General features: G+C 41.2%; 1 protein-coding gene across 2 annotated transcripts in view; it reads right to left on the bottom strand.

Moving 5' to 3' along the window:
• Window positions 1–2,858: 2,858 nt before the first annotated feature.
• Window positions 2,859–16,709, bottom strand: part of Mki67 (marker of proliferation Ki-67) — a 33,898-nt gene continuing 20,047 nt past the window's right edge. For both annotated transcript variants that reach the window (XM_010620743.2, XM_010620753.2), the window contains 4 exons: window positions 15,698–15,850; window positions 7,043–14,361; window positions 5,978–6,409; window positions 2,859–3,484 (listed from right to left, as the gene is read on the bottom strand). In XM_010620743.2, the coding sequence (XP_010619045.1) occupies window positions 3,419–3,484; window positions 5,978–6,409; window positions 7,043–14,361; window positions 15,698–15,850 (7,970 nt within the window). In that variant the 3' untranslated portion in view covers window positions 2,859–3,418. The remainder of the gene's footprint in view (window positions 3,485–5,977; window positions 6,410–7,042; window positions 14,362–15,697; window positions 15,851–16,709) is intronic.

The raw sequence follows: 16,709 nt of genomic DNA, 5'->3' as shown, positions 1-16,709 counted from the left end.
TTATTCTCCAATGTCTCAATTTGTAATCTAGGACACATTGATTTGTCACTGCTTACGGCTCTGCCATATTCCTGGAAGTCTATTTACAGGCATTTGCCAATTCAGGAAGGGTATGGAGTGTATTCCAGACCTCAAAGTAATTTTATGGGTAATAAAGGAGCACCTTTTCTGACCTGAAGAAAGCAGGCAACATGAGACAGTTTAGAGCACGTTGGATCTATGGGAGAGGTCAGTGTACCAGTACCATATATTTCAGTGTTGACATGTACAGGGAAATCCCTAGTGCAATCTCTCAAGTCACCCAAGTGGGGACAGTGCAGTGAATATTGTTTCTGCTTGTTTGTTCTCCGAGTGACATCAAAAACTCAATGTGAATGTTAGGCTGGGGATGTCCCTTTGGAATTCCACTAGGAAGCCACAAGGAGCAGACATCAACAGGGTTTGAAATCACAGGGGTGGAATCTGTCAACCTGAGATGAGGTTGATGAGCACAAGGCTGGCTTTGGCTCTTGACTTACTAATAAAACATATCAATTCCATTGTTCATCCCTGAGAAGTCACAGTAGGTACAAGAGGAGGCAGTGCTTCCTGTGAATGGTTCATGGGCACATTAGAAATCCCCACTGACAAATGGCTCAGAGTTGTGTGCTGGTCTGACTTTTGATGCTGAAGATAGAGGAGGAAAGACCATGACTGTGCCTTGGAGATACTCAGGGTCTAGGAATATTTGCACAGTATTGGCACCTCAGATCTTTGGAACTCTGACCAGTCAAGATCCCAGCAACCTATCAAATAGGACTTGGCTAGAAAACCCAGCAAATGGTAGGATCCAGCCACACTAAAATCATTTTTAGTCCTGTAGCTCAGATTTGCATTTGGGAATTGCTATTTGGGATGTTGGCTCTCCATTACAATTTCATGAAGCTCTGAATTCCTCTGCCCTGGATGTAGTGCCCTCCAAGAACACCTCCCTCCTCCCTTCCTCAGCCCTCCAGAGCCCTAGACATGCCCACATCTGAGTACCTTCCTTGGGACCTGTTGGAAAGGCCACCGCTACAGGGTGAGTTGACCCTTCCAAGCCCCTCCCCCCTCCCCCCTGCACTTCTTCCAGGATCAAAACCAAAATAGCATGTTACACGGAAACCAAGGCTCAGATGGGTTAGCAAAATAAACCACATGGAGGCTGGGTGGGCATTTATGGTCCTTGCCCTCAAACAGACTTTGAGGTGAATACGTATTTTTCAATTGGCCCCTCCCATTTAAGTATTAAATGAAAGGTGTCCTGTGTTTGACACTGGTATCATCATTGAATGAGCTTTTCTAATCCATCATCTACTGCCATGTACAATGAAATATTTTGAAATACCGTATTTATCAAAGGAGGAAAATGTTGAGATTGCTACAAGATTTATTAGAATTGAACTCTAAAGCTGTTTTTCATTTATCAAAATTTTCCATTCCACAGGCATGTAGTTTACTGAAATTTTTCTACACACAAGGGTCCTAATTGTCTCTAAATTTCAAATGCTAGTGCAACTTACCTAAAGCTCTATTTCTATTACAGCTTTGACATTAAAGGCTTAAGCCAACGAAGGGCACACTGTCTTACACAGTGCAGTGAATTTTTTCTCTAAAAGGTTCTCTTCCTTGTACCTTGTGCTACATAAAAGCCCACTCCTCTTTGGAAGCTTGGCTGTCACCTATTCTGTATCCTCTTTCAGATGTCCCCTCCCTGCTGCATTCTGTAGACCTCCTTCAGAATAACCTGTCACTCTTCACTGTGATCACAGACAACTACTCCGAACACTTTCACGGTAGCCAGTGTAGCAAAAGTAACTACTGGTGATTTGGCTAAAAGCTGTTATTCTTACCTTCACTCAGAAAACATTTGTCAGATAGAATGGATATAAACATAAACAGACAGGGCACCACCCTTCTAAGTATGTACACTCTAGATCCGTGGAGGCGAACCTATGGCACCTGTACTGCAGCAGGCACTCAGAGATCTGTTCGAATGCATGCAGCCCAGTCACCCCAGCCGAGGTTTGACAAATTATCAACATGCATACCAACAGCAAAGATCACACTGAGCAAAAGCACCCCAAATACAAACATTTAGCTTCCCATAAAAAACTTTTCATTATTTATTATTGAATGTTGTTTTTGTATTTTAAGAACAAAAGATGTTAATGTATGTTTGTTTTGTTTTTCCTAAACTGAAGCCTCAGTTTCCAGTTTAATTGTAGGGTTGGCACTTTGAGATAAATGGGTTTTGGGCTGCAGTTTGGGTACTCATTTTCTAATAGGTTCGCCATCGCTCCTCTACATGATGGCTACTCTGTCCAATCTCTTACCGTCACCTCACCTAGCAGGGAAGACAGAGACAGGACTCCAGACAGATGCTGGATGGGGTGTCACAGCTTAACAATCAAGTGGCAAACTAGTTAACAGCCCCAGATGGCAGAGACCATCTTGGTGACAGCAGACTTAGTAGATTCTTAATGTAAAGGCAAGGCACTCATCAGAGCAACCTTGTTATTCCAAGGATGCCATCCTTCAAACCACTTTATTCTCTTAAATGTCAAGGACACCAAAGATTGAGCTGTCTTGTACAGATGGCCAATAGCCCAAGGGTGAAGACCAAATGCTTGCATTGTACAAATATATTGTGTAAGTTCCACTGGTCTACTCCATGGTATATTAACAGATACTGAGAACCACTTAATTTTGGGACAAAAGGATCCAAGTCCCTGCCTTTCCCATGGCTAAGGAAAACACAGACACATAAGCAGCAACCATGTAGTGCAGCAAGTACTACAGAGAGACCAACACACTGATCTCAGGGTATAATAGGAGGGGCTTTATTCTCCAACACAGAAGAGTATGCCTTTGCCAGTCTACTACCAAACATTGAAATTAGAACTCCAGAACCCCCAGCATGGCTTTTAAAGACAATTCAGAAAATTCTTTTATTTTTTTAACAAAGAATGCAATTTATTAAGAGCTTGATAGACAAGGGACAGAAGCCTGTCTCGGTAAGCAGCAACACAGGATTCCTAGATTCAGAGACACAAGGAAGGGGCTTATATGCTATGCTAGACAAATGTATGTATGTGGGCTCTCTCAAAGACTATTAACACATCAGAGGGCAGTTAAGAAACAGTCCAGGCATCCGTGCCTGGCACCAGATGCTCAGCTATCTTCAGGATTTTATGGAGTAGGGTTTGGAAAGCAAGACAGAGTCACCTGGCAGACAAGATGGTGGTTATCACCAAGATGCAAAGCTAAAAGATTCTAGGTTTTCTTCCCTTAAATACACAGATACAATTATTTACAGAGTTCACTTTACATTGATGGTGAAAATTAAACTAGAACTTACGTCTAAATATTATATATTTTTCTCCCTTAAATTTATTTGCTAAATATCTTCACTATTCCGATGACTTCGGGTTCTTATTTTCTTAGTATCCTTGATGTCTTCATCCTGTTTGGGAAGAAAAACAACTCGAGTGACTTCAAAAAAATATTTTGTGATCAACCCTACTCTCTAAAACTCCAATTGTTACCAAGTATAGTGCCTTCATTACTTCAAAAAGTTAAAGGTTGGAAATTAGTTTTGGGATATATCACCTTAAGTTTTCCTAAATGTTTTATTTAGTTTTTTAAACTTAAATATTGTACTGTTTCAAGCAAAAGCTACTAAAAAAAAACAAAACTACATTACCAATGTACACATTTTTATCAGTTGAAATGTCATTCGGGAAAAGTGAATTCAACAAGGAAGATATTTTGAACTGTTAAACCACATTCTTCCTGCAAAGAAGACAATGTGAACGGTGAGTGTGGCCTGAGACTTCCTAAAGGATGTTTTAAATAGGAGGACATCTTCTCTTGAGTAGGTGGTGACAGAAGCTTATCCTGTCTAGACTTAGATTAAATACAGACAAACAAGACAATTTTCTCTTTTCAGAAAGGACGCCCCCAGCCCGGGTGTCTACAACATGCTCAACAAAGGCCGCATCAAAAACAAACAAAAAAAATCCAGTGAGAAAAGCCCAAGTACGAAGCAGGCAGATTTTAAAAGAAGTGTTAGTAAGTGATCATGGATAGTAGGTAAAAAGAAGAGATAGAACAAGATGAGTAATCAAAAAATATAAAGTTTAGTTTGAATGGGAAAGACCTTTAATTTGTTAATGCTATCAAATTCCACAGTACACAGTGGCAGAAAAGTGCTAAGCACAAAATCTGCGGCATGGATGGATACAAGGACAAATATGCAAGCTGAAAAGGAGAGACTTGCTTCTCTGATGCATTGGTAGGAGTAGATTCTATCAATGTGGCTTTGCTGACCACCAGGCTAGAGCAGGAGGCCACCTCAGTCACCTGTCACTCCTTCAGGACTCTTAGGGTGGCAGGAACCTTAAATGGAACCCTGAAGGTAGACTTGGTCAGCATTCTTGCCACTATTCTCGTCTGCAATAAACAAATCTCCTCTACCTTTTCATGTACGTTGAGCGATAGCAATAACCCTGGCCTCCAGTCTCTGACCATCTCTTCCCGTGGTCTTTCCTCAGCCTCATTATTGAATACAATTCTCATACACAGTTTCTGAGTCTGTGGACAGCCAGACACCAGGCATATGATGGACCCAGCTAAGTAGTCAGCCCCAGAGAAACCCATCAGTGTATATCTGGAGTCTCCTGGGTACTGGTAGTTACAGGGAAGAGGTGTAAGTGCTGCTCACAAATTAGCCAGGTCTGGCTCACCCTTGGGTCCTGGTTGCTGTGTTTAGAATCATCCACGTGAAAAGGAGGTTGGTTTTTAATCCTTAAATCTCATTCTGATAAGGCACTATTCTCCAAACTATGAATCTATTAGTGTGTAGAGCCTAAATTTTACTTAAAATTGAACAGGAGATGCATATATTAACCACATGAGGCTGTGTGAGATCCTTGTGTCTCCTTGGTCTGTCTTGTGATCATGTCTTGCCACTCTCAGATGTCTTTGGCTTCCAGCTAGTCTAATTCCTGGCACATGCACAGGCATCGCTCTGCTTCCCAGAGCCTCATTCTATGCACACCTCCTCACAAAGACTTCTTGCTACCTGCCAGCAAGGAGGATCCTCTTGTTTAGCTCACTAATAACTGTGGTACGTGTTGGGAGCACCTGGGAATCTTGACTCACAGGTGTCAGTTCAAGTTCCTGGCTTGTTCTAAACACCACCAGTCTAAACAACTAGACTTGGGGCAATTCTGTAGCCAAAGTGGCAATCACTACCTTCATATCCTTGGCTGACCTCAGAATAGTTTTAAATTCAATGTCTGCATGCGAAGAACAATTACATAGCATTCACAAAAAGGTATTGTACACCTCTCTTATTAAACTAGCTAAATCATACATTCCCCAGAATACTAATGAACTTAATCATGCATCATGATTATTCAAATTATGGGTTAATTCATGAGCTAATAAATTTGATCTGACTTTAATATCACATATAGCTCATTAATTTAGGTAATGTTTGGCTGGGAAGAGTGAATTGACAAGCGTAGCGTATTTCCTACTAAGCAGAATTTAGAGTGCAATCTGCCTTCAGAATCTCCAGGTGTGGTTTATTCTACCTTTCCAAAGAAAACCCAGACATGACCACTTTTTGCTTTAGTAAATTTTGATGAACTGAAGACCAACTTTAGACATAATCAACAAGACATAACCATCATGTAAGTTGCACCATAAACAGATAGTTGCAATCAAATAAAGGCCTAGATCTATCTAAATGTCTTCAATAACCTGAAAACATTAATTTAAGTAGAATTCTCAGAAGTAACATATCAAATAAAATGCATGGCTTAGACTGATGCTTCTTTTATAACTGAGAATTGGCACCATAATGCTGTAACAGTGTTTTTCATTTGCTTTTGCTGCAGTGGGCATAAATATACCCAGTTTTTTTATATAACAATAGTGAAATACATACCTTCTTTGGATTTTCTGCACATCTCTTGGCACCTCCAGTTATTCTCTGCTCAGAGTCACTCTCCAAAGTGTTTCCTTCTGGCTGAATTTTAGCCCTTCTGGATCTCAAATTTACAGGGTCTGAATTTTTGGTTACTTCCTTTTCTTTCTGATTCTTCACAAGGATTTCCATCGTTTCCTTCTCTGCTGTATGAAGCTGGGAGTTCTTATTTTGCCTTCCAGATCTCAAGCATATCCTGTTTCCACTAACCTTGCCCTTAGATGTAGGTTTCCCAGCTCCATCATGTGGGTTCTGTTGTTGCTCTGTCTCTTCAGATGTCTTCATGGCCTTCTTTTCAGGTCTCTTTATTTTGGCCTCTTCTGATACAGGAATTTCAAGTCTTTGCTGGTTTACGCCACCTTTATCATGGTTTCTGGAGCGCAAAGACATTCCCTACAGAAATGAAATGAGATCCACAATATTTCAAAAAACGAGTAAAACACATCTCAAAATTCAACAGGGAGAAAATAATCAAATCTAAATAACTACAGTTTACATTATTGAGAATTGTCCCATTACATAAATGATAAATGAATTCTAGTCCTTTAACAATGACAGCTGATGGGGAGGAAATGCCCTTCTGGAGTTTTGAATGTTATGGTAATCACACAATTCTGTTCCGCACACCCTATTGAGAACACTCTCACTGCTGAAACACTGGCATGTTCTACTTTTACCTATCCCTGGCCTTGGTGATAGTGTCATGAACACAGAACTGAATAGTCCACCTTTTTCTCTGATTAATTTCTTAAAGTACAAACGAATATACGTTATTCACTGTGATAATTCCTCAAGGTTGTAATCATTATTTCAACTGGTTCTTTTATAGAATTAGTCTAATGCCTATGTAAATCACAGATGTATCAGAGCTTTTTACCAAAGTTATTAATAGTATTCATAGAAACCCTTGTGAAAAAGGATATCCACTTATAAATGCATGCGATATCAGGTCCTGTACAGATTACTACACAGAAAAGAATCACATCCACCCAAGTGAACACATAATAATGTGACACTGCCCCTCACCTTATTTGGAGCACTCGAGTCTTGTACTGTCTGGCTTTTTTGGATAGATTTCATATTGTTGTTCTGTTCTTCTACAGATTCAATTCTGTTTATAACAACTCTCGCACGTTTCTTCATTATGTTCAAGGGATCAGGGCATTTGTATCTCTCCCTAGGAGTAGTCCTCTGTTTATTGTGGACCAGATTCTTCTCTATTGTGTCCTGTGGTATAGTAACACAGCCCCTGGTTCTTGAGATACTTCTATCTTGGCTGGATTTCCACTTTGGGGCCAATGATACGTTACTTTTGCTTTGCGATACTGCAGGGTCTTTGGTATCCATCAAATCTATGGCTTTTTCTTTGGGGACCCTAATAACTCTTCTAAGTATTTTCAGAGGTTTTATGCTGTCAGGTGTTTTCTGTAGAGTACTCTTCAGGCTATGAACATCATTTATTTGTTCTTCAGTATGGTCTGGGGTTTGGCTTATTTCCTTAGGGGTAGGTAGGTCTTGCACTTGAGACTTTGCCTTAGATGCTCTTGAGTACCTACTGCTGCTTGTTGCCCTAGTGGCTGGGTCTAGTGTCTGTTCTGAAGATTCCTTAAAAGTTTTGATATCTTTGTCATCACCTTCTGGCACTTTGGAAGTGTGGGTGGTGGCCCTTGACATTCGTGTTGGCTTCCTCATAGCCAAGAGTCCTTCTCTTACATTCACATTCCTAAGTCTTGGCCTGAGTTGTCTCTCTGTGCTTGTTGGACTGTCCGCTAGCACTGGTTGTAAAGATTTGCAGGGCATTTTTGTAGTTTTTTTATCCCTCAATGATTCCTCAGTGTAAGGTGGTTTGGGGATTAGTTCTTTAGAGCTAGCCAGATCTTCCAGCAGTTGGGTCTTTTCCTTATGTGTCCCTCGCAGCCTCTTGCTGACAGTTACATTTTCTTCTGGGTCCAGTTTTCGTTTAGTTGACTCCTTAAACCCTTTGATACTTTTACTATCATCTGTAGGTTCTTTATGTGTGTTCATGGTCTCCTCTGTTGTTCCTGTTTGTTTTCTCTGTGTTGAAAGCTCTTCTGTCATGTCTACATTCCCAAATCTTGTCCTGGGTCGTCTCTTTGAGGTTGCTGAAGTGTCCTCTGGTTCTTGGGGGGATTTGCAGGGCATTTTTGTGGTTTTTTTATCCCTCGCTGATTCCTCAGTGTGGTTTAATGTTTGGCTTAGTTCTATGGAGCCAGTCTGGTCTTGTAAGGACTGAGCTTTTGCCTTAGCTGCTCTTGTCCATCTCCTGCTGCCACTTATACCTGCAGCAAGGTCCACTATTTTCTTTTCAAGTTCCTTCAGTGGTTCAATGTCTTTGTCATTTTTTGGTACGTTAGAGGTGTGAATAGTGGTCCTTGACATCCGTGTTGGCTTTTGTGCTGCTGAGGAATCTTCCTTTGCATTCACTTTTCTGACTCTTGTCCTGGGGCCTCTCTGTGTGTTTGTTTGAGTTCTGATTGATTCAGATTGTGGAGATATGTAGGGCTGTATTGTGGCCTTTTCATCACTCATAGATTCTTCAACATGTCCTCGCATTTGTAAGAACTCTTGCAAGCCACCCAGGTCATCTAGGGATTGGTCCTTTTTCTTGGGTGCTCTCCGCAGTCTCTTGCTGCCAGTTACATTTTCTGCTTCGTCCACTTTTCGCTTGGCAGATTCCTTAAACACTTCCTTACCTTTACCATCTAGGGCTTCTTTGTGTGCATGCATGGTACCCCTCAATGTATGTTTTCTCGCCATTGAAACCTCTGCTTTCACATCCATTTTTCCAATACTTGTTTTAGGACTTCTCTTTGAGGTTGTTAGAGTGCCCACTGGTGTTGACTGAGATCTGCAGAGTGTTTGGGGGGGTTTCTCTCCAATCAGCAGGTCCTTGGCATGGCTTGGTGTTTGGAAGAGCTCTTGGAAGCCAGAGAGATCTTCTAGAGGCTGAGCCCTTGCCTTAGGTGTTCGTAACGGTCTCTTAAGTCCAGTTAAACTTTCTGTCAGGTCCAGTTTCTGCTTTGGAGTTTCCGTAGATGCTCTGATGCCTTCCTGCTCCTGAACCAGTTCTGAAGGCGTGTGCATAGCTCTGCCTGGTGACTGTATTTGTCTCCTGAATGACGACAGCTCTTCTTTCCCATCTATTTTCTTAAGACTTGTCTTAGAACGTCTCTTTGAAGTTGTTGAATTGTACAGTGGTCCTGGTTGTAGAGAGGTACAGGGCATTTTTGTAGTTTCTTCATTTTTCATTCGGTTTTTGGCATGGTCTGGTGTTTGGAAAAGTTCTTGGAAACCACACAGATCTTCCAGAGGCTGGGCCTTTGCTTTAGGTGCTTGTGACTGTCTCCTAAGTCCAGTTAAATTTTCTGTCAGGTCCAGTTTCTGATTTGGCATTTCAGTGGATGCTCTGATGCCTTCCTGCTCCTGAGCTGCTCCTGAAGGTGTGTGCATAGCTCTACCTAGTGACTGAATTTGTTTCCTGAAAGACAGCTCTCCTTTCCCATCTATTTTCCCAAGACTTGTTTTAGAATGTCTCTTTGAGGTTGTTGGAGTGTACATTGGTCCTGGTTGCAGAGATGTACAGGGCATTTTTGTAGTCTCATCAATTGTCATTTGGTCTTTGGCATGGTCTGGTGTTTGGAAGAGCTCTTGAAAGCCAGTCAGGTCTTCCAGAACATGGGTCTTTATCTTAGGTATCCTTGGCCATCTCCTGCTACCAGATACATTTGCTACTATGTCCACTGTCTGCTTTGCAGATTCCTTATGAGGCTTAATGTTTTTGTAATCACTTTCTATTGTTTTTGGTGTACATATGACTTGTTCTTTTGCATCCCCTTTCCCTCTGGGTGTGCTGGGCAATGCTTTTTTCCTTCTGGGAGTGTCCACTGCTTCTGGTTGTGATTTGGGAGGTGTTTTTGTAGTTCGTTCATCACTCATTGATTCCTCAGTGTGATCTGGTGTTTGGAAGAGCTCTTTGGAGCCAGTTAGGTCTTCTAGAGGTTGAGAGTTTTTCTTAGATTCTCCTCTCAGTCTCTTGCTGCCAGTACCACTTTCTGCTGAGTTGAGTTTCTGCTTTGTGGATATTTTAAACACTTCATATCCTTTAACATCTGTGGGCTCTTCACGTGTGTGTGCAATTTTCCCAGCAATTTGTGTTAAATTTATCACTGAGTGCTCTTTTACATTTTTTTTCCCTAGACTTGTGGACTGTCTCACTACTCTTGGAGTGTTCATTGATTCTGTTCGCAGAGATATGCAGGGCATTTCTGTAGTTTCATCAATATTTATGGGGTCTTTGGTATGGCCTGTTGTTTGGAAGAGCTCCTGAAAGCCAGCTAGGCCTTCTGAGAATGGGACTTCCTCTTTACGTTTCTTTGGCTGCCTCTTGTTGCTTGTTGCTACAGGTAGCAGTGTCTGTTCTACAAAGTCCTTAAAAACTTTGTCATCAACTTCTAATACTTTGGATGTGTGCATGGCTTCCCCTGTTGTTTGCATGAACTTCCTCAAAGGAGACATCTCTTTCCTATCTGCTCTCTCCAGACTTATCTTAGGACGTCTCTTTGAGGTTGCTGGGGAGTTTAGTGGTCCTGGTTGTACAAATCTACTGGACATTTTTGTAGTTTCACCAAGAGTTATTGGGTCTTTGACACGCTCAGGTGTTTCAAAGAACTCTTGGAAGCCAGTCAGGGCTTCTAGGGGCTGGATCTTTTCCTTAAGTGTTCGTGACTGTCTCTCAAATCCATGTAAATGTTCAGCAGGGTCCAGTTTCTGGTTTGGAGTTTCAGCAGATGCTCTGATGCCTTTCTCCTCCTGAACCAGTACTACAGATGTGTGCAAGGATTTGGCTGGTGACTGTGTTTGTTTCCTGGGGCCTGAGAGCACTTCTTTCATATTCATTATCCCCAGACTTGTCCTGGGACGTCTGTTTAAGGTTAGTGGTGTTCTAAGTGGCTCTGGTTGTGGAGAAATGCAGGGTATTTTTGTCATTTCATCAGTAGTCACTGGGTCCTTGGCATCACCTGGAGTTTGGAAGAGCTCTTGGAAGCCAGTCAGATCTTCTAGGAGCTGAGTCTCTGTTTTAGTTGCTCTTCGCTGTCTTTTGCTGCCAGATACATTTGTGGCTGGGTCCAGGGTCTGCTCTGAAGATTTATCAGAGCAGATACTTTTGTCACCACCACCTACTTTTACTTTCAGTGTGTATATGGTTTGCTCTGACATTTGAGTCAGCTCTCTCACTAATGAGAGCTCTTCTTTTACATCCACTTTCCCCAGACTTGTCTTACGACATCTCTTTGAAGTTGGGGTGTCCACTGGTGCTGGTTGTGGAGATCCACAGACCATTTTTGTGGTTTTCTTAGAATCCATGGGGTCCTTGCCATGACCTGATGTTGGGAAGAGCTCTTGGAAGCCAAACAGGTCTTCGAGGGGTTGGGCCTTTGTCTTAGGTGTTCGCAGGCATCTGTCAAGTCCAGCTAAATTTTCTGTCTGGTCCAGTTTCTGCTTTGGAGTTTCTATAGATGCTCTGATACCTTTTTCCTGAACTGGAACCAGAGAAGCATGCATGGCTTTACCTGGTGACTGTGTTACTTTCTTCTGTGATGGGAGCTGTTCTTTAATATCTACTTTCCCTAAACTTATTTTAGAACGTCTATTTGAGGTTGTTGGAGTGTATGCTGGCATTGGTTGTAGAGATATAAAGGATGTTCTAGGGGTTTCTTCTGTAGTCACTGAGTTCTTGGAATGGCTTGGTGTTTGGAAGAGCTCCTGGAAGCCAGCCAAGTCTTCTAGAGGCTGGGCCTTTGTCTTAGGTGTTCGTGCTGGTCTTTTAAGTTCTGTTAAATTTTCTGTCAGGTCCAATTTCTGCTTTGGAGTTTGCACAGATGGTCTGATGCCTTTCTTCTCCTTGGCATGGCTTGGTGTTTGGAAGAGCTCTTGGAAGCCAGCCAGGTCTTCTAGAGGCTGGGCCTTTGTCTTAGGTGTTCGTGCTGGTCTTCTAAGTTCTCTTAAATTTTCTGTTGGGTCCAATTTCTGTTTTGGAGTTTGCACAGATGCTCTGATGTCTTTCTTCTCCTTGGAATGACTTGGTGTTTGGAAGAGCTCTTGGAAGCCAGCCATGTCTTCTACAGGCTGGGCTTTTGTCTTAGGTGTTCGTGCTGGCCTTTTAAGCTCCATTAAATTTTCTGTCATGTCCAATTTCTGCTTTGGAGTTGGCACAGATGCTCTGATGCCTTTCTTCTCCTTGGCATGGCTTGGTGTTTGGAAGAGCTCTTGGAAGCCAGCCAGGTCTTCCAGAGGCTGGGGCTTTGTCTTAGGTGTTCGTGCTGGTCTTTTAAGTTCTGTTAAATTTTCTGTCAGGTCCAATTTTTGCTTTGGAGTTTGCTCAGATGCTCTGATGTCTTTCTTCTCCTTGGAATGACTTGGGGTTTGGAAGAGCTCTTGGAAGCCAGCCAGGTCTTCCAGAGGCTGGGGCTTTGTCTTAGGTGTTCGTGCTGGTCTTTTAAGTTCCGTTAAATTTTCTGTCAGGTCCAATTTCTGCTTTGGAGTTGGCACAGATGCTCTGATGTCTTTCTTCTCCTTGGAATGACTTGGGGTTTGGAAGAGCTCTTGGAAGCCAGCCAGGTCTTCCAGAGGCTGGGCCTTTGTCTTAGGTGTTCGTGCTGGTCTTTTAAGTTCTGTTAAATTTTCTGTCAGGTCCAATTTTTGCTTTTGAGTTTGCTCAGATGCTCTGATGCCTTTCTTCTTCTTGGCATGGCTTGGTGTTTGGAAGAGCTCTTGGAAGCCAGCCAGGTCTTCCAGAGGCTGGGGCTTTGTCTTAGGTGTTCGTGCTGGTCTTTTAAGTTCCGTTAAATTTTCTGGTGGGTCCAATTTCTGCTTTGGACTTTGCATAGATGCTCTGATGCTTTTCCTCTTCTGACTTGGTACTGTAGGTGTGTGCACAGCTCTGCCTGGTGACTGTGTTAGTTTTCTGGGTGTTGAGAGATCTTCTTTCCCATCTATTTTCCCCGGACTTGTCTGGGAACATCTCTTTGAGGTTGTGGAAGTATCCACTGGTCTTGACTCGTCCTCTCGTTCCGTAATTGAGTCCTTGGTGTGGCCTGGTACTTGGAAGAGCTCTTGAAAGCCTGTCAGGTCTTCTAAGGAATGAGCCTTTGCCTTAGGTGTTCTTGGCCATCTCTTGCTGCCAGATGTATTTGCTACTAGATCCTGTGTCTGCTTTGCAGATTCCTTGAAAGCTTTTATGCCTTTGTTATCGTTTTCTGTTGCTTTTGGGATATGCATGGTTTTATCTTCTTTTACATCCACTTTCCTCGGGAGTGTGTTGAGCGATGTGTTTTTCCTTCTTGGGGTACGCATTGCTTTTGTGTGCGGAGATCTGCAGGGTACTTTAGTGTTATATTCGCATATGGGCTCATCTAAATGTTCCGGTATTTGGAATAGTTCTTTGATGCCAGCTAGATCTTCCAGAGTTTGGGCTTTTTTAGGCATTCTTGACCACCTCTTCATTTCTATTGCATATATTGTTGGGTCCAATTTCTGCTCTGAAGTTTCCTTAAACACTTCCATACTTTTATCACCACCTACTATGTATGTATATTCCTCTGATATTTTTGAATGCTTCCTCAGTGCAGGCACTTCTTTCACATCCACTTTTGGCAGAGGTGTCTTTAGCTGTCTCTTCCTCCTTGTTGAAGAGTGGATTAGTTCTGGCTGTGGAGATTTGCAGGGCATTTCAGTAGTTGTCCCCGCTGCATTTGGTGATTCTTTGGCACAATTTGTTTCCTGCAGAAGCATTTGGGTACCTGATACATATTCTGTGGGTTCTCTTGCTGGTGTTCTCTTGAGACCTGTCAGGTCACCTGTGGGTTCATACTTCTTTCCCCCACTTCTTGACCTCCCCATAGTTGTTCTCTTTCTAGAATTTTCATTTGATTCCATATTTTCCTTACATGTCTCTAAAGATCTTTCAATATCATTCATCTCCCTCTCTTTTTCCTTTTCTCGAAGTGGTGTCTTCCTCAGGTTTTTTCCTATGAAGTTCTCAGTAGTATCTCCTTTGTTTTCATTCTTACTTTCTATATGTTGCATCTGCATTTTTGTAAGCTCCACAGACCTTCTCAACTTATTTGTACTAGATACTGTCTTTAGAGGCTCTGTGGTAGATTCTAGAGTTTTCATCTCAAAATGAGTCATTTCATGGAAGTTCCTAAGAGTTTTTACTATCTTTTCATCTTCCTTTATACACTTCCTTCTTAATGTAGGGCTTGCAAAACATTTATCAGATGGTTCTTCTGCTGCATTCTGAGCACTAGAGTACACATTTTCTCCTGTAAGAAATAAAAAATACATATAGTAAATGTATTACAAGCACTGTTATGTCAACTTAGTGTTTTATCCTCATGAAACACAGTATAAAAACCAGTACTTTGGTTTATCAACCTTACTAAGAGTAAGAGGCTACTAACGTGACCATCTTATTTATGAGCCATCTACTATTAACTACAATGTTTTTGGTGATAGAGTATTCCTTAGTTAATTTTTCTTGTTGTTGAGACAAAATACCTGAAACCCAAAGTTAAAGGAAGAAAGGTTTATTGTAGCACACACTTTGTGGAGGTTTCAGTTAATAGCTGGCTGTCTCTAAGGCAGAGTGGCATGGCAGAGAGGCATCACAGAAGAGAAATAGTTCATGGCAAGCAGAAGATAGTAAAAGCAGCAAGTGAAAAGCAAGCACAGCAGTCCTTTTTGTCCCTTATATTGTGTCCACACCCATAATGTTCCCATTATTCAGTCCTAGAGCTATACCAAAACAATCAGTGGACTAATTTAGTAATGACACCCTGGATCCTATCATCACACACTTAATTCCAGCATCACACATTCTAACTACAACCACCTCTGAAAAGCCCTACCTATGACCACATGAGGCTTTGGGGGTACATCTAGACACAAGCCATAACAGAGTAGCATCATCAAGTGGTGGTTAGGATCTACAATGATTACTTAAAGGATAAAAAAATTTGTAATAAAGGTCTTTGAAGGCTAACATACCGTGCATCATTGCTTTGAATACAGGCATTGTTTTCTTCAAATATAAGAAACAAACAACTCTTTTTTATTAGGTTGCTAAGGGTTTATATTATACAGGAAACATCTAAATTTTAACTACAGCAAACATGTGCAGGATGGCAAACTTTTCCTTCTATGACTGGAATACAGTGACCAATACCAAATGAGACAGTAATATAGACGCATATCTCATGTCCCACTCATGCTGGGTTTGCTCCCATTTGTAAGATTAGGGACAATAGAAACAATATACAAATCACTATCCTTCTCTTATATAACTTGCAATAATTTTGAATTTGAATATTTTATAGTGTTAAGTTTGACACTGTACTTTTCAGCTAGATCATCTTTACTACAGGAAGCTAAAAGTGTGGAAAACTCACTTAGACTTAACTGATTATGCATGTCAATGAATATAAAGCGGTTCAACTGCTGATGAGAATCTCTGCTTAAATAACAGAAGAGAGAAGACAGAAATGGCACTTATCAGAAATAGCTGTTGTAAAAAAAATACAATATTAGTTGGAAAGTAATAATACCATGTATCAGTTCCTATCCAAAAGCATAACAGTTTCAGAAAAGAAATAAACCAACCTAAATTCAATGAAGGGATGGACAGAGATTCTGCTCCTGAACTAATTACTTTAGACTTTTTTCCAAGCAAATTGTCTGAATTGGAGAGTGTGACAGAACATGTGCTCATCTGTGGCTTCTCCTTCACTGGAGTCTTAAACATTTCAGTTAGCCCTGATAAATAAAAACATTTGAAATATATTATTTACATACAGAGCTACCCCAGATCTCACATATAACAAAGTAAATAATAGAAAATAAACTCAGATAAATCCCTAGTACTCCAGATACCTAGTATCTCATAAAAAGAGTGATTCTATTAATAATGTACTCAGTTTTTTAAAAAAGTAAAGTATATATGGCTTCTCTTTTATCCTATCTCACCAAGACAGAAGTGGGTTGTGGAGCCTTCTCTCAGGGTATTACCTTCAGGTATCAAGGACCTCATACCCTCTTCTAAAAGTCTTGGGCTGCTCAGTTCTAGAGTTTACATATAAATGACATGTTCCCAAATTTTAGAAAATAGCAGAATACTGCCCATTGTTGTCAAGTTATATATGTTTAACTAAAATATTCAGTATATGTAATTAAAAATCATCCATTCCATTCTAACACCAAGCAAGCAAAACTGACAGAATCCTCAAAAATAAGCACAGTACAGCACTTCACGCAGAAGATCTATCCTGCTGAAAAATACATATGCACCCATGTTTTCCTTCTCAACCTGGCAGCAGTGGATGAAAATGTTCTTCAGCTGGTATAACTGTAGAATAAGTCAGGAAGCCTGCTCTGAGGCTCCCATCAAAAGGAGTCTATTCACTTACCATCTCCCACCACCTTCCAGGCACTACTGAAAATACTGACTTTAGTTTCCAGCAGTTATTGATGTTTTTTAAATGGAAGTTACTCACATGAACCAAGAAGCAAGAAATCTTTACTCCAGCAAAATAGAAGAAATACTTGAGATAACCCATTGTCCCACGTACTGAGTATTCAAAATCCTTATTGTTTTCTCTTAAATGTATTTTTTTCA

Source organism: Fukomys damarensis, unplaced genomic scaffold (assembly GCF_012274545.1).
Source record: "Fukomys damarensis isolate Sample0158 unplaced genomic scaffold, DMR_v1.0_HiC HiC_scaffold_8, whole genome shotgun sequence".
Classification (NCBI taxonomy): domain Eukaryota; kingdom Metazoa; phylum Chordata; class Mammalia; order Rodentia; family Bathyergidae; genus Fukomys; species Fukomys damarensis.
The sequence above is the reverse complement of the archived record's forward strand: the minus strand, read 5'-3'. Positions and strand labels throughout refer to the sequence as shown.